This window comes from Seriola lalandi, unplaced genomic scaffold (genome assembly GCF_002814215.2).
Source record: "Seriola lalandi dorsalis isolate HSWRI2012SDOR001 ecotype SW California unplaced genomic scaffold, Sedor1 jcf7180002054614, whole genome shotgun sequence".
NCBI lineage: Eukaryota > Metazoa > Chordata > Actinopteri > Carangiformes > Carangidae > Seriola > Seriola lalandi.
Window position 1 is genome coordinate 12,290 of NW_019525167.1, and position 20,052 is coordinate 32,341.

At 39.7% G+C, this 20,052-nt stretch overlaps 1 protein-coding gene across 1 annotated transcript in view; it reads right to left on the bottom strand.

Moving 5' to 3' along the window:
* Positions 1-3,163: 3,163 nt before the first annotated feature.
* aass (aminoadipate-semialdehyde synthase) overlaps positions 3,164-20,052 on the bottom strand; it is a 22,133-nt gene continuing 5,244 nt past the window's right edge. Inside the window, exons 9-24 of the mRNA XM_023419950.2 lie at positions 19,492-19,640; positions 19,074-19,196; positions 18,855-18,966; positions 18,576-18,635; positions 17,668-17,735; positions 13,795-13,916; positions 13,533-13,662; positions 12,582-12,692; positions 12,305-12,413; positions 11,025-11,165; positions 10,741-10,908; positions 9,432-9,527; positions 8,656-8,771; positions 7,361-7,449; positions 6,721-6,897; positions 3,164-6,120 (exon numbers count right to left, since the gene is read on the bottom strand). Coding sequence (XP_023275718.1) covers positions 6,002-6,120; positions 6,721-6,897; positions 7,361-7,449; positions 8,656-8,771; positions 9,432-9,527; positions 10,741-10,908; positions 11,025-11,165; positions 12,305-12,413; positions 12,582-12,692; positions 13,533-13,662; positions 13,795-13,916; positions 17,668-17,735; positions 18,576-18,635; positions 18,855-18,966; positions 19,074-19,196; positions 19,492-19,640 — 1,890 coding nt within the window. The 3' untranslated portion in view covers positions 3,164-6,001. The remainder of the gene's footprint in view (positions 6,121-6,720; positions 6,898-7,360; positions 7,450-8,655; positions 8,772-9,431; positions 9,528-10,740; positions 10,909-11,024; positions 11,166-12,304; positions 12,414-12,581; positions 12,693-13,532; positions 13,663-13,794; positions 13,917-17,667; positions 17,736-18,575; positions 18,636-18,854; positions 18,967-19,073; positions 19,197-19,491; positions 19,641-20,052) is intronic.

The following is a 20,052-nucleotide window of genomic DNA, read 5'->3' on the forward strand; positions in this document are numbered from 1 at the left end:
ATACTTTTAGATTTTTATATTTTACCATTTTTAGTGCATTCAAATGTTATGGTTTAATTCTAATTGCTTAGTTTGAGAACATTAATGCTTTTATATTCTGGATTTTGTAACAGACTAAATGTGATGCATGGGGTACTGACATGTTTGTTTTTTTTAGCTGGACATGAAACACTGCTGGATTATTAGCTAGGGGATTAAATAAGTGAAACACCAAAGAAAGAGCCTGGTGGAGTGTTTTGTTCCCGAGTACAGAACTACAAGTACAAACATACTGCAGTCATCACTGCCACTAAATGTCGCACTAGATCACCAGTATCTCAGACCAAAACAAATGCTTTCCTAGCCACACCTCCAGCCTCCGTTTGGTCTTTATGTTCCCAGTCAGGAAGGTGTTCGGAAGCAAAGTTAAAGTGACCACTAAACACACAACAAGAAATAAACTGAATAAAGTTACCCTGTGTACACAAGCACCAACAAAAAACTATCTAACAACAACCATTAGCCCACGTCAGCGATGCTGTGATATGCCCCACAATAATGCACAGTTAGCCAGCTAACAAGAGCAACATTTGCTGAACACATTCAAAATTAAAGTAACAGCAAGTTAGCTATTGTTATCATGCTACTGTGGCTGGTCACTAAGCCAGATCAGTATCAGCTCAACAGTTGGTACCTGGGAAGAAAATCAGCCTTGGACTTATCCACCAGGACCGGCTGCATGACATTAATGGAGCAGGTAAAAACTTTAAATGCTGATGTACTGGATGTTTTGACATTCCAGCAGCCAACCAGGATTTGAGCTGCAGTCCACCTGTGCCCTGGTCTGATCTCTTTCTGTATCTGAGGCCTCTTAGACGAAAAAGTGGTTTCTACCAAAACAAAGAACAGCGAAGCTCAGATCACAACACACACAGCAACAACACACAGACTTTGTTCTCTGCTCAGGACGCCATTACTCCACTATATTATTGTTTAAAATCTCATTTACATAACCTTTAGCTACACATTTTGAAGGGTTCATGTGTGTTTTATGAAGGGAGACGTTGTTAAAGGCAGTGTGACATCAGCCTGGGATGAATTGCAAATTACTACTCTGATACTGGAGAGTTCACACATTGGTCCATGGTGATTAACCCCTTCACCGGCCATGTCGTCATTCTGGATAAACAGCCTAAAGGTTCCAACTGAACTGGAGATAACATTTTACTTAGATGTAACTGCCAGTGACGGTGAACTTGAAGCTATTTTGTCCACAATGTGTTGACAGTATTTCCACACTTGGCATACCATAATTACAATCTTAATGATATGATGTGAACGCAGCATTAGTGGGAAATTCTCCATGACAACAGACTGTCATACTAATTGTCCTGGTCCTTGATTGTCATCCAATGGAACCTGAACATTTCACTCTCTAGGCGTTTCTCAAATTTTGCTACAGAAGAAAAAAATATTAAAAAATTGAAAATGTGCAGTTGACGAAACATGCTCTGCTCACCTGGATTTGGGGATATTCTCCGTAGATCCTCTCAAACTCTGGGAAGAGTCCTGGTTGTTCCAAACTTCTTCCATTTGAGGAACCTTAGATAAATCTCAAGTATCATAAGAAAGAGTCTGAAGACTTATGTCAATGTGATATTTCAGTTTTTCCTTTTTAATAAATTTGCAAAAATATCTAAAATTCTGTTTTCACTATGTCATTATGGGGTATTGAGTGTAGATTAATGAGAGGAGACATGCATTAAATGACTTTAGCATCAGGCTGCAACATAACAAAATGTAAAAAAAAAAGTGAAGGGGTCTGAATACTTTCTGAATGCACTGTATCTTTTCCCTTTATGGAATCATGCTTTAATCCCTGCACTGAACCAGTTATTCCAATTGATTTCCCATGTGTTAATCCGGGCTAAGACTCTGCAAGAAACGCGTCTTTTCAGGACAGAAAATAGGTCAAGTGTCCAGACGTCATCTTGACCAGCCGCCGTATCCACACCTTCATTTGCATTTTTGACTTTTCATAATTACATGCCCAATTATCCCCTGCTTGGTGGCCTATTTTGCATGGCTGCCTCCAAATCGAGTGGAAGCAAAAGGGCTGATTGTCTTTTTTTCCAGAGTGGAGTATTTACATGTTTTAACTGCTGCCTGTTACACACTCCATAGTCTGGTTCATAAGATCTTTGATTACAGCCTAAATATGAAGGTCAGGGTTTAAATAGATGCAGTGATGGATGAAGTATTCAAATCTTTTACTCAAGAAGTGAAGGTCAAAAATCCTATATTTAAAATTAGACTTTTGTACATAACCATTATTTACCTGATGTACATTTATCTTTGTAGCATGGGTTTAGAAAAATGATTTATAAATGAACATTATTGTTATTATTATCATCAGGTAAGTAAGCAGCAGTTTGATGTAGCTGGCTGAGGTAAAACTAATCTTAGCTACTTAATGTTGGGTAGTTTATAGCACTCTGTAACAATACATCATGCTATATAAAGTACTGATGTATTTTCTATATCAAAGTACAGCAACAGCTGTTACATAATTAAAGTGGGGGAGGTAGAAGCAGAAATTAGCAGAAAATGGTTTTTACTGGAACTTATTTGTTCTGGGTAAATCTAAACAAGTAAAACCTAAAAATACCATCCGACTGACATGGTTGAAATTAGCTAGCTGAAAGGAGCAGGCCTTTCTTTCTCATTTATAAGCTAAATGATTATTCAGTTAATCAAAGATATAATTGAGGGATTAATCAAAAATGAAAAATAATCATTTAGTTGCAACCGGGTTATAATGCAACATCCACCTTCATGCCGTTCACCGCTCCAGCTTTCTGCTTCAGCAAGATTTTGTCCGTTAACAGGGAGGATCTGCAACACAAAAAATCTGAGAGGAGTGAAGGTTTTGTAGGAACAGTTCAATAAATAAATATGATATTCAAAAATAACAAAAAGGAATTCCTTCTTACTTGTAGTGGTGCTGTAGTGGTAATGTAGTGTACTGCCTTGACACTAATACTGTGGGGCTGCATGAAAGATTATACTTTATACATTTATAAAAAATTATAAAACAATAAATGAATTAACTGCGTTTGCATTGAAGAGAAAATAAAGCAAAGATTATATTTGTCTTTAAATGATGAAAGAGGAAAAAAAAATCTTCACAAAAAGATTTTTTATTGAACCATTTTTACATTTTCATAAAGTAAAAATGTGCGATCAAAACAAGCGACAACAAACGAACATGAGTTCTGTAATCATGAATTTGCTTAAATGTCAAATCAGACATTACAGACCAAACAAAAAATTAAAAACATAAAAATAAAAACCGTGTTCATGTTGGAGATTCAGTCAGTGAGTAAAATCAAATCAATACTCATTAATATTTTATGATATTAATATTCAACTTGACAAACATTAATGTGTTAGTGTTGATGGACTTTGATTTAAATTCTCTCTTTTTTCAAGTCAAGTGTGTGATTCAGATCCAAACCTGCACATCTACCTAAATCTCAAACAACACACTGCAGTTAAAACCCTCTGGAGGCTAACATATAAACCAAATATCAGGAAAACATGATATATTATTTAAAAAAATATATCTCAGGTACAACATTAGGTTTTCTTTCTCCATTTAAAGCATGTAACAAACCGTTTATAAAGGTGACCACACAAAACCCCCAAAAATAAAATAAATATTGCTCAGGTGGCAAACAATAAATACTCATCAGTCTGGGAAACTTAACGCAAATACAGAATTCACTCTTCAAAACAAATTCAAAACAAATCAAGACTTGTACTTCTGCGCTCAACATTAGCCGAGTGCTGCTGTTACTGATCATGTTTCAGTTACCGAATCGATCATGAGTTAATAAATAATATTCCAAACATTTGTAGTGCTCGTATTTATTTTTGCGATAATATCCAATAAGATAATTTTAAATTCAATGTTTTCAATTTGGATTTTTCTAAACAATATTGTGATTGAAATTTAAATAGCTATTTTATGTAAATTTACCCCCACACTTGTGGTCTATGTGGTATAAAACAAAATACATTTGTATTATGTATGTGAAAATAATCAGATAAAATAATGATACTTGTTGAGATCCCTGTTTTTTTTTTTTTACTGACTGAAGTAAACTTCTAGGGGAATAGTGACCAATTTAGCTAATGAGATATAACATCAGCGGTAAACTTGACCTTAATATATTGAAATGACGAAAGTGACGGTATGTATAATGTTAACAGCTACATACATCTGCTGGTAATGCTGACAAACTGCAGGTATGTCACACCCGGCAAAGCACCTAAAACCTGTGGTTAATAAAACTAAAATGTATTAAATGTTTAAATACTGCTTTTAAATGTTGAATTGGGGGACTAATAGTAAAGTATTACCATGTTGTAATGGCCTCAATGACACTGTTAGCTGCTCTCCACTTTTGTTGGTGAGGTAACATTAGCTTCAGTGAAACCATCGTTAGCTTAACAGGCTCACAGGAGAAGCTAACATTAGCTTCATAAAATGACATGACAAAACTATGTTAATTCTGAATCCTGGAGGTCGTGAGTCAGAGTATTTAAGGTTACAAACATAAACAGAAAAATGTATATAAAAAGTTTAACAGATTTTGACTACTCTACTTTCGACCAACTGTCCGTCAGTTACTAGCTAGCTCCAGTAGTTGCTAGCTAGCTCCAGTAGTTGCTAGCTAGCTCCAGTAGTTGCTAGCTAGCTCCAGTAGTTACTAGCTAGCAGCTAGCTAGCACTAACGTTAGCTTTAACTTTTACTTTATGTCTACAGTTTTAATGGAATTAATTGTATATATATTTTTTTTTTCTAAATATTACTTAAAAGCTTTTTTTTCTGTAGAAAAAGGAGACAAACCTTGTGTCTTTAAAACCTGCAGTGTTGTTTTAGATAGAATATAGAGGTTAGAGTCGCAAATTTACTGATCTTTGTTATGTTGTGTAAAAAATCTCAAAATAACGAGATAATTAAGTGGTGGCCAATAGATACTGATTTCATACTAATTTGTAGTATTATCATATATTTTTTAAGTAATTTGGGAGGTAATTCCATACATATTGTTTAAGCAACACAAATTATTTACCAGCAAAAAATAAAATAATACTCACGATCCTGAACAAACCAGCTGAAAATAATCACTAGCAGTTGCTCTCGGCTTCGTTAGACTTCACACTGAACGGTTCATAATGTGATATTATACAGTGGGTGAGAACTGTTAACATGTTTTTGTAGAAACACTGTGTCTGTAACTAAGGCGATGTCTTCCTTGCAGACTTTTATCACAGTTTGAAAGTGAATGCAGTATTGAGCTACTTTTGCTGGATTTTTAAGTAATACAGATGCTGTTTGAGCTAACGGAGAATAAGGACAGTTAAAACATGGAAAGGTTTAACAGCTTTGTTGATTTCTAATAGACTGACGCAGACTGAACGTTCCCCCTGTGGGAAAGCTTCACTTTTTATCTTGTTTTTAATAGGTGATAGTCTCTGGGAAATGTAGTCTCAATCTCAGTCAGACCTTGTTTCTACAGTAGTTTTGCTGGTATAATGAAAGACGTTTGTGCTTTTTAATGCTTTAAATTTCTAATGCCTAAAATAGTGTTTGATCTGTCAACCTTTTACACATCTTCACAGAAGAAATTTTCTCTGCAACAGTCAACGCCGGTGAAAAAGTGATTTCAGCTTGGCACAGATGCAAATTCAGCCAAACTAAGGATGCTCATATTAAACTGATCTCTGAACTTATATCTGATTATCATCACCAGCTGCCTTTTCAGCTTTTTGACCTATAACTAACAAACATGGTTTTAAAGCATCATCAAATAGTAAAAAATTTCATTTAAACACTAAAAATAACTTTGCTTATCAGCAGCAAGTTGGTGAAAAGGCAGCTAATAGCGTGTGAATAGCGTCTGTACAGTATCTCTGGAGGTGTTGGATAGGATTTACAGGCAGTTATCGGCTCTACTCCTCCAGGGTGCTTTTGGACATGAAGTGCAGTCCTTCCTCCTTCAGTCGGACCAGCGCCGGCCCATAGATCTCCTTTGTCATCGGAACCACCAGACCCTTCGTATTGATTTCACCTGCAGAGAACAAACGCACAGCTCAGTAACATTATCTCACGTATTCAACATTATATCTGCTGTTCGGTGGACAAACTGCTCAGAAAATCATCTAACACCTTTTTCTACTTTCAGACAGCCACTTGCTTCAGTTCATTTTAGAACATATAGAAGGTTACACATCAGTGAACACAGCCTGAAAGGACAAACTAACGTTAGCTTTACAGGCTAACAGAACAAACTAACGTTAGCTTCAAGGACTCACTGGACAAGCTAATGTTAGCTTCACAGACTGACAGGATAAACTAACGTTAGCTTGTCCTGTCAGTCTGTGAAGCTAATGTTAGCTTGTCCAGTTAGTCCTTGAAGCTAACGTTAGCTGATTGAATTGAACTGAATTTTTCCATGTGTCATAAATGGCAGTTTTTTCAGCATAGTTGCCTGACTATAATGTGACTGCATCCCGTGTCTGTCCGATGACAAGACAGCCAGAGTTGAAAAGAGGGTATGCTAATGATGCTAATTGTTTGTTTCATTTTATTCTTAAACCAGCTGCTTATTACTTCAATTTGACTGGCTGTAATCATCAGTTCAAAAATCTTCCTGAGTGATGTTACTGACCATCAAGGACCATGCGAGCAGCAATGGCTGCTGGGTATCCTACAGTCTTGGCCATGGCAGAGAAACCGCTGGGGTCGCCGTACACCACCAGGCTGATGTGTTTGGTCTCCAGCTCGCCCGTCGGGTGGCGAAGCCCCACGTCGTTCCTCATGATGATCATGTCTCGCTCGCCCTTATCTGACCGAGGGAGAGAAGTCATTATCAGGGTTTGTGCAACGTTCAACCTTTTTAATACTAGACACAACACAACACATTTGATATGTTTCACATTAATAATACCTGTTTCATATGAAAAATATCAATGAAAATCAGAATGAATGATATGGACTAGAACTGCTTACCAAGTTAATGGATTTACTGACATTTAAATCACAAATTCTTGTCAGTGCTTCCCGGCAGTATATAACAATTGGAGTTGAAACAATTACATGATTAATCGATTTGCCAATCAACAGAAAATAAGCTGTCAACTGTTTGATGATCACTTAAAAGTTTGTAATTTGATGGTTGGACAAAATAAGATATTTAATTACATTAAGTTGGACTTTAGAAAATTGTGGCAGGTATTTTTTTTGTTTTCTACCAAACGATCTTCTCATGTTCTTCTGATTTGTGGTAATAAAATGAGTTTGTTTCTCACCAAATGACAGTTTGGCTTCCAAATGTTTTGCCAGAGCAGCAAGAACGCTGTCGGCGTGAGGCACCGCCTCGTCACTCAGCATCCCAAACCTGAACACAGAGACACACACAAAAAAAAAAAAAAAACAAGACTTTTCCTCACAATAAAATAACCTTCACAAAGCCGTATTAAAAGCTTTAAAAGAAAATTACTCTGCTTCAACGCCCCAGCAGCGCTGCGGCCCACAGCCCACACATCCTTGGCTAAATCTAAAGAGATGAGCAGTTGCTTTTGTCGCTGCTTTGCTGGTGAATTGAATAAATGAACAACAAGTCATTCAATTTGAGCTGCAAGCGCGTTGGCTTTTTACCCTTTTAAAGGCAGAGATGGAATGTTTCCAACAGTTCAACGCCGGAGGAATTTACGTTTCAATGCTAGCGTGGCCCTCTTCCCTTCACCGCCAGCGGCAGCACAACAATGACGGCTCAGAGCCTTGGTCTGAAGACACCCTTGGAAAAAGCTGATTTAAATTGAGGAGTGTGCACACTACACCACTTAAGGCACGCTCAATAAGGAGAGAAGTGAAAAGTGTGGAGAGGAGGAGCAGCCTCGGCCTTGCTCTCAGCCCGCCATCCACAGCGCTGATGCCAACTTTGAAGAGCGGCAGACATCACATCTGCCTCCCCCGCTCAGAGCCGAGCTGCACAGACAAATGGACATCCAGATAACTAGTCGTAAGAATCGGACAGTTTTTTAAGAGCAGATAACCAGCTGTTCAACAGAGAGTGGTGTAGGCGACTGAAAGATCCAAAACACGAAGCTAAAAACTGAGTTAAAACTAGAACCTGAAACTTTTTGGCATCTGTTTAATCGTGTCATACAAATGAGGGCTCTAATTCTAGTGTGTGTAAAATCTGCAATAACTTCAAAACTGGGCTGCAAAATCCAACTAATCTCTGGGACTATATCGAGTTAAATTACTGATTTTTCAATGCGTGTTATCTGTGATGAAAAAACATCTTTTTCAGGACCAACATCTTCACTAAACTATCTTTAAATTACATATCTGAATGTATTAAAATGGAGATTAATATTATGTTGGTTCCAATATAAATATTGGACTGAAAATAATCAAAATAAACTTTATTTTCTTCGCTGAAAGAACTCGTTTTGTTTGTAGATGTATTTTCCTCAGAGTACAGAGGAGATTTTTTTCCTTCCTCGGTGGCAGGTCTGATACTCTCCAGATGTTACCCTGATGTCCCAGATGTTTGACAGACCGGTGAGAAGCCTGACAGCCATCTTTGGTCTCTCACCATCTCAGCGTGTCCATCCTGAAGTCGTCCTTTCCGATGCGCTCGTATACGGCTTCTTCAAAGGCATCATGGGACATAGACGAGGACAATCCCATCTGCTTACAGAGGAGATCTTTCTGTAGAGACGAGAGAACAGATCACAGTTACTCCAGACTTCTAAGACCATCACACATCCAACCTTTAAACCTCCTAGTTTGTCTCCTTAAACTCCTCGTTAAGTTCGTCTCCTAGCTCCTCTTTAGCTCCTACACTGAGTCTTACCTTCGTCTCCTGAACTGCCCTCTTTTTCTAAAGATTAGACACTTTCAGAAATGGCTACATGAACCTTTTAAGAGGCTTCAAGGTTACATTTTGCAGGTGGGCCACTATCTATACATTTCTCTTTGGTGTGCGTTTTCAGAAAGACGAGCGACAGGATTAAAAATTGCTTCTTGTCTTTTGATTTCTGAACACGCAGCTCTGTTCTGTTTCTCTTTCATCTCAAAAGGATAAAAGACAACAAACGTTATCCTGCTGTAAACTCTCATCAATGTCAGAAAGCCTCGGCTCGCCGCAGCCTTGATGTTGACAAGCAGCTATTGACAGTAATAGACTTGTCAGCAAAACCCACTTCCACGGTTGGACGCTTCAAGTGGAAGATCTGCAGGAACAGCTCATTTTATAAACGTGAATGCCGGGCTGGAGGATGAAGTGGGAGGCACAGCTCAGCCGCCTTTCAGCCGTGTGTTTCACTGTTTTCATGATCCCCTTTTTAAACGCTGAAAGGAGGTTCTTACCCAGGAGACGGGAGATGAAGTGGGCTGCAGGACGGGGCAAGGCTCGCTGTCAATCAGACCCAGTTTGACAAACCCACTCATGGCCTTGGAGAAGCCCTGCGGGACAGAACGAGAGCTTGACTCAATCAACGACAATGAACAACACAAACAAACATTTATGCAGGAATATATATTTCTGTGAACTGTTGAGAAGAAGAAAATCTTTTATTTTGAGTCTTTTAGTTTCAGTTTGATTTTGGACTCACAGGGGACGCAGTGATTAACAACCTGGTTTGAAAGCCTTGATGTTATGCCCATAACCACAACATATCTATTACATATTTATTGTACTTGTTTGTTTTCAGATCTATTTGTTATTTATTTATACACAGACCTGTAAACTCAGGGGACGAGGACACAGTTCTGGGGATCATAAGACCTCACAAGAACATTTAAAAGATTTAAAAACATCTCATGCAAGAGTGTTTTCTGAGTGATCCAATAAAAATATAGCAGATTTCAGGTAAAAACACTCAGAGAAACCAAATCCTGCAAGGTTTGGATGGTGGGTCCAGGTGGGCGGGGCTTGGTGACTGCTTTGTTGTGACATCACAAAGTTCCAGAAGTCCTGACGGCTGGTTTTAAGGCTCAGTTTCTGAATACAGGCTGTGTGCATTTCTCTGTGGACTGAGGCTTTGATACTTTCACAGTATTAATATAGAAGCTAGAGCTGATCTATAATCACACTACACATGGACAGAGAGCTTTACACTGGAGGAGCTTTAAGTGATTTCCATTTTAATCCTTGAACTCTAATGAAAACCAAAACATGATTGTGTATGTATGTATATTTGCTGCATTTATTTTTCCTCAATTTCAAATCAGGAAAGAAATTAAGATGTTGCTTTTTTCTCGATTTGACAGTCGACAGAAAATTGAAACTATTTTACCGACTGACTGTTTAAAGACATGTTTTGAGTTTCTATATCTCAATAATGACGTGTTGCTGCTTTTCATAAAACTGTAAACTGAATATCTTTTAAGACGTCAACCTGGGCTCTGGGAACCTGTGAGGGACATTTTTCACAAATGTCTGACATTTTACAGACAAAATGAAAAACTGCTTAATCACAGATTTCAACAAGTCACTGCAGAGAAGTCGACAACAAACAGGTTACTGGAGCAAAGCTGAGACTTCTGACAATGAAATGACACCAACGTTAGAAGTTGGTGGCAGTTTCCAGCTGCTGACAGCTTTTAGCGGACGTGTGTGGTGTGTGTGTGTGTGTGTGTGTGTGTGTGTGTGTGTGTGTGTGTGTGTGTGTCGTACCTTGAAGCGCAGTGTTCCTCTGATCAGTGTGTGCGCGCTCTGGATGCCGTACGGCTCGGCGTACTTGGTGCTGTCGCGGTTGGGAAATCCCTCCAGGCTGAAACCGGGCAGGAAGTCCATCGGCGTGGAGGAGTCCATCAGAGAGCCGCCGGCCGGGATGCTCACCACCTGGAGAAGACACAAACACAAAGATTCAGTTTCTTTCTGACGGATTGAAGACAGTGTCATTCATGAACAAACTCACACGATCATCATTGATCGACGGCCCTTTGAGGCCTCTGTACCTGGTCGTCTTTGAGGAAGATGGCGGGGCTGATGGTGTTGAGGAGGACGCCGTACGGACTCCAGCTGAACTTGTAGCGAAGAGGATTGTCTGAACATTCAGGAGAAGGAAGACCTCCGCAGAACGAGCTGTAGGACTCCACCTGAACAACGCCGGTAGGAATTAATATTCAATTCATTTTTCTGTCAAGCAACTTGACATGAGTTAGTTTTAACAGAGGTCAGAGTCACTGCATGATTTTAAAGTTTAAATGTTGTTTGGTGATTAATTTAAAACAGATTTAAGATAAATATCATCATTAGGGGAAAATCAATACATCAACATCTGAAAGACAGAGTCAAACCAGAGCTGTGATCACTCTTAACTCAGTATGCAGCAAAATGTATTCGTCTTTTTATTTGCATGTTATATTTGTAGTTGTGTGTTTTTGTTTTACGTTACCTGGCAACCTTATCTGACTGTGGATGTAAATGAGCATTTTAGCTAAAATCCAACATGTTACCATCTTGTATTTTGTGCTAACATTCATTAACATGTATTAACATGTCCTTATCAAATAAAGAAATATAAAATTAAAAACAAAGAAATGAAGTCCGATCTTAATGAATGTGCAGATATTTTGTATTTTATATACACTCGGTGCTTGAACATTTTTGTTCAAATTTTCAATGTTTCTTCAGCAGTGATGATGGGGATATGTAGTGAGAGGGACATTTTAAAGTGTAAAAAAATGTTCTCTGCCAAGAAAAACTATTTTCAGTTATAAAGACAAACTCCATATTTTGTTGATTTTTGAAGTGAAAAGAAATAAATCAAACACCTGAGTAAAAACAGATATGAAAACACGAGTGTTAAAAATGTTGAAATACTATAGAAAAGATTTTATGCTTGGCTGAGGTGTAAATTAAAAATTAAACTGCAATGGAAACAGACTTGGTGAATAAATGCCGATGTACAGGAAGTTAAAGACAAACAAACTGTTTCAGGACAGATTTCAGCTGAATCCTCTCAGGCTTCATTTATAACACTAATCAATAATCAAAACCATCGACTTGTGCTTGACCCTGGTCCGTCAGAACCAGAACTAAATCAAGTCCTTGTTGCTTTAGAGAAACAGGTTGAAATATTCTCAGGCTGTTTTCTAACAAACACCACGTCACCTGGACTCATGTTCAGTCTGTTTCACGGTTCAATACGACTCTGCCTACATGTGTTCAAACAATCATTATCACACACACACACACGCACACACACACGGTCAGAGTGTGTGTGTTGACTCACAGTGCAGCCGTCGGCTTTAGCCTGGTCGATACACTCCATCGCCAGCATGTGGTCGATACCCGGGTCCAGGCCCATCTCATTCACTATGGTGATGCCCGCCTCCTCCGCACTGAGACACACACACACACACACACACACACACACACTAAATTACAACTGAATACATGTTATAACTGTTCCCTGTTGTTATTACTCTTTTGAATTATGATAATAATAATAATTAATTTTGTAGTAAATGGCGATGAAATCTTAGGAACTCCTGTTTTCCCGTCGTCACCTGCTCTGCAGCTCCTTCATGGCCGGACTCAGGTAGCTGGCTGTCACCATGTTCACCTTCCTCTTGATGCAGTGTTTGGCGATGAGCGGGTGGAAGGAGTACGGCAGCATGCTGAGGAGCAGAGGGAAAGGATCGGGTCAGGACGGACGGCCGATGAGTTCACATCGAGAGGACTGATCAAAGCTGAGCCTGACAAACTGAGTCTGACATGTCCACAATGCGTCATCCCTCCAATGAAACATAACAGCTTCTCAGGGGCTGATAATAAAATAACAGCATTAATTAACTGCCATGAAGAAATAAAAAAGCACTTCCTGGGTTGATCAAGCTAAAATTTGCTTAACAACTTCTGGTAACACTTAATTTTACAGCTCCTGCACTTTCTAGCTAATTCCCTGGAATCTTTCCTCATAACTTCCTACATATTAACTGGTATCCAGCTGTAAATTACCGGATTATTTCAATGAAGGGAGTTAAAAAAAAAAATTATTATGTTGGAATATAAATTATATTGTAGGTATGTGAAAAACAGTTTTACCAAAAATGTGTATGTGGCTATTTTTGGACATAGAGTAATTTACAGTTACATAGCAGCTCATTTTCATAAAATTATGAGGGAAACTTCCAGGACATTAGCTGGAAAATATGGAACCTGTAAAATAAAACCTTATTTATGTAAACTCTTGCTTTTATTGGTTGTTAAGGTTCAGCAGATCACCGGTCCTTGTTTTTTTTTTGCTGACCCAAACAGTCACAAAATGTAGCGAATGAAGCTTAAAAACTAGAAGTTGATTAGAAGCCCGATAAAGTAAACACGCCTTTCTTCGGGCTCCGCCTACTTTTGGGGGCGGGGCCAAAAAAGTAAAAAGAAAAACACTGCCTGAAAAATGAACAGAATTTTTCATTAAAATTAGACTTTTTTCTGTAACACAGTGTGACTTGCAGCTGTACCTGATGACCAAGTCATGGTCTTTGATCAGGGAGTCGAGGTGTCCTTCCTGGCTGCTGGCGTCCAGCGTGACGGGGATGGTGTTGGGATATTTGGCCGCCAGCTCCTCCGCCTGCCTCAGCAGCACCGACGCTGAACACAGACACAAACACAACAGGAAAATAATGTCACTGGAAGCAAACTGGCGTCCTGGGTCTAAATGGTGGTCGAACTAAAACCTTAAAACATTCAAATGTCACTCATGAGTTCGTAAGTCGAACTCACCCACAGTGACCTGGGTCCTCTCATCGCGGGTCAGATACTCCACAACGGGTCCGGAGACGTATCCCGAGCCCAGCAGCAGGACTCGCTTCATCCCGCTCTTCTTCATGATCTCAGCCTTCTCCCTGAACAACATCAGACACACTGAGTTTAGAAACACGAACATCAGTGAGGCTCAGTGCGTTTCCATCCACGGGTCTGGAGGCCGGGATGTTGAATCCTGAGCCACAGATGGAAGCAACACAGAGGAAGTCGTCGGGACGTTCATGAAACAGATGCATTTAAATGGACGGTGTAACGTACTTAAGATTAAACATCTGTAGGTGTTGGGGTACAATCTGCTTTATAACTGACACTATGTCTCTGTTCTGTGACACTATTCAAAATGTTACTGAACAAGAGAAAAAGTTTGTATCCGTTAAAATATCTCTTGAATATAGAGGAGATTGTACAAGAACAGGATGGAAAACAGACAGGTTATTTACATGGAGGATGTCGTGCTCAAATAAAAAAATAAAAAACATTAAAAAAAAAAAAATTAATCAATTAACCAATTAAATTAAAAAAATTAAAAAATACAAATCTGTGGATTTTTGCAGATTTCCAGAATCTTTTTGCTATTGCATTTACAAAATAAACGCATGTGTAAAATTAATGTCTGAAAACCACACATGCCTGTGCGTTACTGTATCTTTTAAGACGATGTTTCTAATTTTATATTAAATGTCAAACAGCTGGTTTCACATTTTCACATGAGTGAAACAGCTGAAAATCACATTTTACTGGATTTGAATTTTTCCATGTGCAACAGTTTTTCATGTGAAATATAATTAATATCGAATGCTACTATCTTTTTAAATATTCAACAGTTTGTAATAATTAATGTTAAAGTTTACAATAAATATAGAGCAGTAGTACAATTAATTTATACACATTCATACATTTTAATAATTAAAAATCCTGGTAACCTTAAAGTAATACTAAAATAATAAATACCAGTAGCATTAATTCTATCAGTACCTTAATTCAACAAATAGTTTTTTCTACATCTACATTTTTTAGGTAATCAGGGCCATGGCCAACATTCGTAACAACTTTATTTTTCTAACAGCTTATTAAACAAATGGAAAGTTTTTTTTAAGTAAAGAAAGAATGTTTAAAATGTGAATTCACTTTCAGTTTACAGTCTCACTTTCTTTAACAGTACGCTGTTAAAGACATGGTTTATATCCAGTGTTCAGAGAGTGCTGATGTTCGGTCCAAAGCCCTGGTCACATATGTAACCCACAGTATGAGAACTGTGTGTCTGCACCACAGCAGCTTTCAGAGCCTCTTAATTAAACTGAGGTTTTCTCTAAACAAACTGATTCAGTTAAAAAGTGTGATTTTGCATGCTGGATTATCTTAACACCATAACAACAATAACACTATAATAGAGGCATCACTCCAAGTGTCCTGTGGCATTAATATCCCACCACCACCCGCCTCAAATCCCCAAGGAGTCAGACCTCTGGACTCGTTAGATTTGGCCTAATTGGATGCGACACCGCACGCATGCACGAGTCACAGCAGGACTGACCGGCGGTCCGCCCCGCCGCCGCGCCTCGTCTTCTTAATTAAAAAAAAAGAAAAGAAAAGAGAGACGTTCCCTCGGGAGGATTTCTCCCTGAGTTTACATATCTTAAGGAGCCCGGCTCAGTCAAAAGGATTAAGATTTGGTGGCATGGCTTGTCTGGAAAAATGATACTTGGGATCAATTAGGAAGAAAACTCATCAAGCCTAAGTGTGGCCTAAATATGATACGAGGCTCCACTTGGCTGTTTAAAGAGCTGCTGAGGAGCAAAGCCCCGGTGTTGATAATCTACAGAAACAAACATTATTACTGTTACAGCAGCTGAATATATTTGAGAAGCTCATTAAAATGTCTGACGCTGCAGATAAGCTCAGAGCACTGTAAAAGAAATGTGTAATCAATCAACAGAATTTAGAAATGAATCAAAGCAGGTTTAAAAGATAAAACTTAATGAACAGAACGACGGAGGACTTTTGATAAATGATAAACATGCAGACGAATGATTTTTATTTTAGAGGAGTCAGAGGAGAAGATTGGATTCATCTCTTTGAGTCCAGGACAGAGGGAGGTCCAGGGCGTGAAAACCCAAACCAAAAACAGCTACGTCAAGTTAGCTAACATTAGCTTGAGTGCTAACATCATGTAGATTACACATTAGCTAGAGGAACAACTTTAAAGATCTATAGTCACAAACACTTGGGAGATTTGCCAAAAACTAGCTTTCTTTATCATGTTACATGAATGTCATGCACAGTGTATATGGCCTTTTTAGAGAGGCTAGCAGCCCCCCCCCCATTTCCAGTCTTTGTGCTAAGCTAAGCTAAGCTAAGCTAAGCTAATCACATCTTGGACCTAAGCCTCATTCATCCTCTCATCTGACTCGTGTGAAGAAAAGCTACCGAGATTTCACAAACTGTCCAAACTTAAAATTTACATGCCAGAATGAAATGAAACAAGACAGACTGATGGCGACAGACGGGGTGATGGCGGTTTTTTTTTTTGTGTAAATTGAGAAGAAAAAATGTTTCTACCCCTCAATACCTAAAGGCAAACTCCAGCGTCTGAGGTTGGCTAGCAGCAGCAGCTTACTAGCACGCTAGCCATGCAAGGGGTTAATGCAGAGGCAGGTTGGCACAGCAGACACCAGAGGGCAGCACTGTGCAGGAACAACCACAAGGTGATGGTTAGTCGCTACGAGTCCAGCTTTCAGTTCTGCTCGCTGGAGGACACTAAAACATCACAAAACTGCTAGGTTTAAACAGTTAGGGAGGGAAAACAGCAAGAACATGAGACTATAGAGCACAAATATTACTAAACCTTGAAAAAGGAGCTATTTCTAAGTTTTGCTAGTGCTACATAGCTAACGGTAGCATTAGCAGCTGTTTACTTACCAGTCAAGAGCTTCAGACATTGCTGCATTTACAATTCAAGAGGTTATAATGCGCCCTCTGAGAAGCGCTACTTCTTCAGGGCAGACTGGACGCTACAGTGACTCGGTATCGCAGAGTAACAAGACAGGCTAGCTATCTAGCATGCTAACTTCAGTAGGAGAAGTTATAGAAAGCTAAACAAGGGTTGTTTTCCAACTCTGGAGACTCACTATCGCACAATAGCATTACATGATGGGATGGGCTGGAGCTAGTTAGCTAGCATGCTAACTTCAGTAGAGGAAAAGAAGTGATATAAACAGAAAATAACAAGAGGGTTGTTTTCCACTTCTGGAGACTCACTATTGCAAAATAGCATTGCACAACAGACTGGAGCTAGCTAGTTAGCATGCTAACTTCAGTAGGAGAAGTTATAGGAAGAGAAGCTAAACGAGGGTTGTTTTCCACTTCTGGAGACTCACTATCGCACAACAGGCTGGAGCAAGGTGGTTAGCATGCTAATTCAGTAGAAGAAAATTAGTTTCTTCTAGACTGGTAAGTAAACAGCTGCTAATGCTAACATTGGCTATGGGGGTAATAGCAAACTTACAAATAGCTCCTTTAATAAGCTGCTATCAACTGTAAATCACACAAACACTACAGTTTCGAAAGCTAACAAAGGTTAGCTATATTAGCACATGAGAAACAATGAGAGTTTAAATGTTACCTGTCTCGTAATCTTTAGACATGTCATCCATTGACTGGTTGCATTAACTCGCAGATGGAACAGGTGTGTGCCAATGTAATAATTTTTTTTTTTTTTTTTTTACATGTATAATATAACATAAAAAGCAATGCTTTCAACAAAGTCCCAAACACAGAACACAACAGATGACGTGCCGTATAACACACACAGGACTCTGAAATAAGTCTTACCTTCTTTCTCGAAGTTTTTCGATGTATTCAAACTTTGGGGTGAGAACTCCGTTTGAAGTGATGACAGCCTTTAGAAACAAAGGTGATAACAAACAAACTTTTTTTTTTAAATTTTAAATTGTTTGCAAAGGCGTACAATTAATATTGTCAAATTAATAAAGATTGTAAATAATAATGCTGAAAGAATCAAACACTGAATGAATGTCAAATGTTTGCCGTTTTATTCTTAATTAGGTCTTCAATAGCCTTTTATCAAATCTACATACCTAATCTGAATCCTTTTGAATCCCTCATTGGATCTCGTTAAGTTTAGATTTCATCATTTAAGTAACTAAAGTTAAAAAAAAAAAAAAAAACTGAAAGATTCAGTTGCGATCAGTTTTCAGTGGTAGACACTAAATGAGTCAGCACTCACATTAATGAAGCTATTTTAATCAATGTTGACAACCTGTAGCGTCAACCTGAAAACGAGTGGAGCAACAGAAGATCTTAAATGTCGATTATTTACTGAGATTGACAACATTCACAACATTTTGTGCTTCAGATGTTTTGATGCATATAAGTGGGACTGTCCACTCTGATGAGCAGCAGCTCACACATCTTAAAGAGTCATATACATTAACCAGCAGACCAAAGTTTCCCTTGACATGTTGCACAATACACTCAGATGTGATTGAATTCGCTTCAGCTCTGATTCTCTCCCAGCTTCTTCTACACAGAAACAGCAGCCAAGGCTCATGGGTATTGTAGTATTTAGAGCTTTCGTGCCAAACTGACAAAACATGACTTCTCAAAAAAAAAAAAAAAAATTCTTGGCTCAATTAGAAAACAAAGTTGTGATGTTGAGAGAGCAGATCTCAGACCAGCAGCAACATGTTTTTGTAGCAAACCAATATGATGTAACTTACGTCTCTGACTTGCGGGCTGAAGTCCTCTTCCTCCAGGGGTCTGGTGGCGTCTGACGGCAGCTGATGATGACAGAACACAGAACTTACATAACAAGAAACTGGATAAAAGCACCTGTCCCTGTGTGTCGGAGTTCACCGTGTGAAACCTGGTGCAGCGCTCCCCCCAACAGCAAACTCCCCCCGACGTCAGGCAGGGAAACCGAAAGCAGCTGAGAGCGAGAGAGGAACCCGACGACACCACCGGCTGTTCTCGACTCACCTGCCGCCCTCATGTCTTACCATCTCCCAGATGTAGGGGAAGAGTCGGTCTCCGAAGTACTCCGTGGCTTCGATGGGAAGCTGAGCGGGAAGATTGTCGATGGAGCACATGAGGATCCCGATTCCCTCCACGCTGCCGGGAACAGAAACAACAAATAAAAATAAATGAGATCAATCTCAGTCGTTATCTGAACTAATGAACACAGAGCCAGAGAGACGTCATGAGCGTGTGGGACTCACATGTCGTGGTCAATGTGCTGGTCGGCGTCGTACATACAGAAAGGCTTATCGATGGTGGTGCACTCGTTCATGAACTCTATAGAGCCGCCGGTGTCAGCTGATATGTCGCAGATGGCGAGCAGCCTGCAGAGAGAGAGAGAGAGAGAGAGAGAGGTGTTGGTGAGGTCAGAGCGACAGGCTAAACTGTCCCTCTGATCACACAACTGAAGATAACAATGTGACCTTTGACCTCTGTGGAGATACGGCAGCGACCTTGGCTGCACTTTTACCCCAGTCACCGTCAGTGTGTGAGGCACATCGCTCCGTCACCTCCAGCGCTCATTACACACTGGAAAACACGACGGACCGCTCACTGAGCACTTTATTAGGAACACCACACCGACACTGGGAGAGTGTGGTGAGCAGCTCGCGCTCTTACTTGTGCGGCAGCTGCGGCGACCCCCCGATGGCTACAGACAGGGTTTTGGGAGGTCTCATCAGCCTCTGGGCGTCCATTCGCCGGAGGAGTCGAGGGGTGTGGGGATCCCAGTAGATGCCGTTGATCAGGCAGGTTGTGTACGGCGCCACCTGCGGGTCAAAAAGAGATGACACGACATTTCTACGTTGACCACGTCCTCAGAGAGCGAGACGTGAGAGCGAGGATCAGAGATGAACAACTTACGTCCCTGTAAATAAAAATGAATTTTACATTTAGACTCCGAACATTTTAAAGAACAAATGATTCATGAAAACAATAATCTGTCTTGTTGTGTGAACTGTTATTGATGAGGCAGATTAGTGCTTTAAGCCGGACTGTGATGAAAGTCGACGCACGCAGTAAAACAGGAATCTGTGGCATCAACACAACCTCACCAACCAGCACGTGTTCGATCCCGCTGACTGACACCAGAGGACAAGGCCCCTGACGGACTGACAGCGGCAGGTGGGAGCGAGGACGAGGGGGTGTTGTAACAGGGGTTAGTGTGGGGGTGGGTGTAGT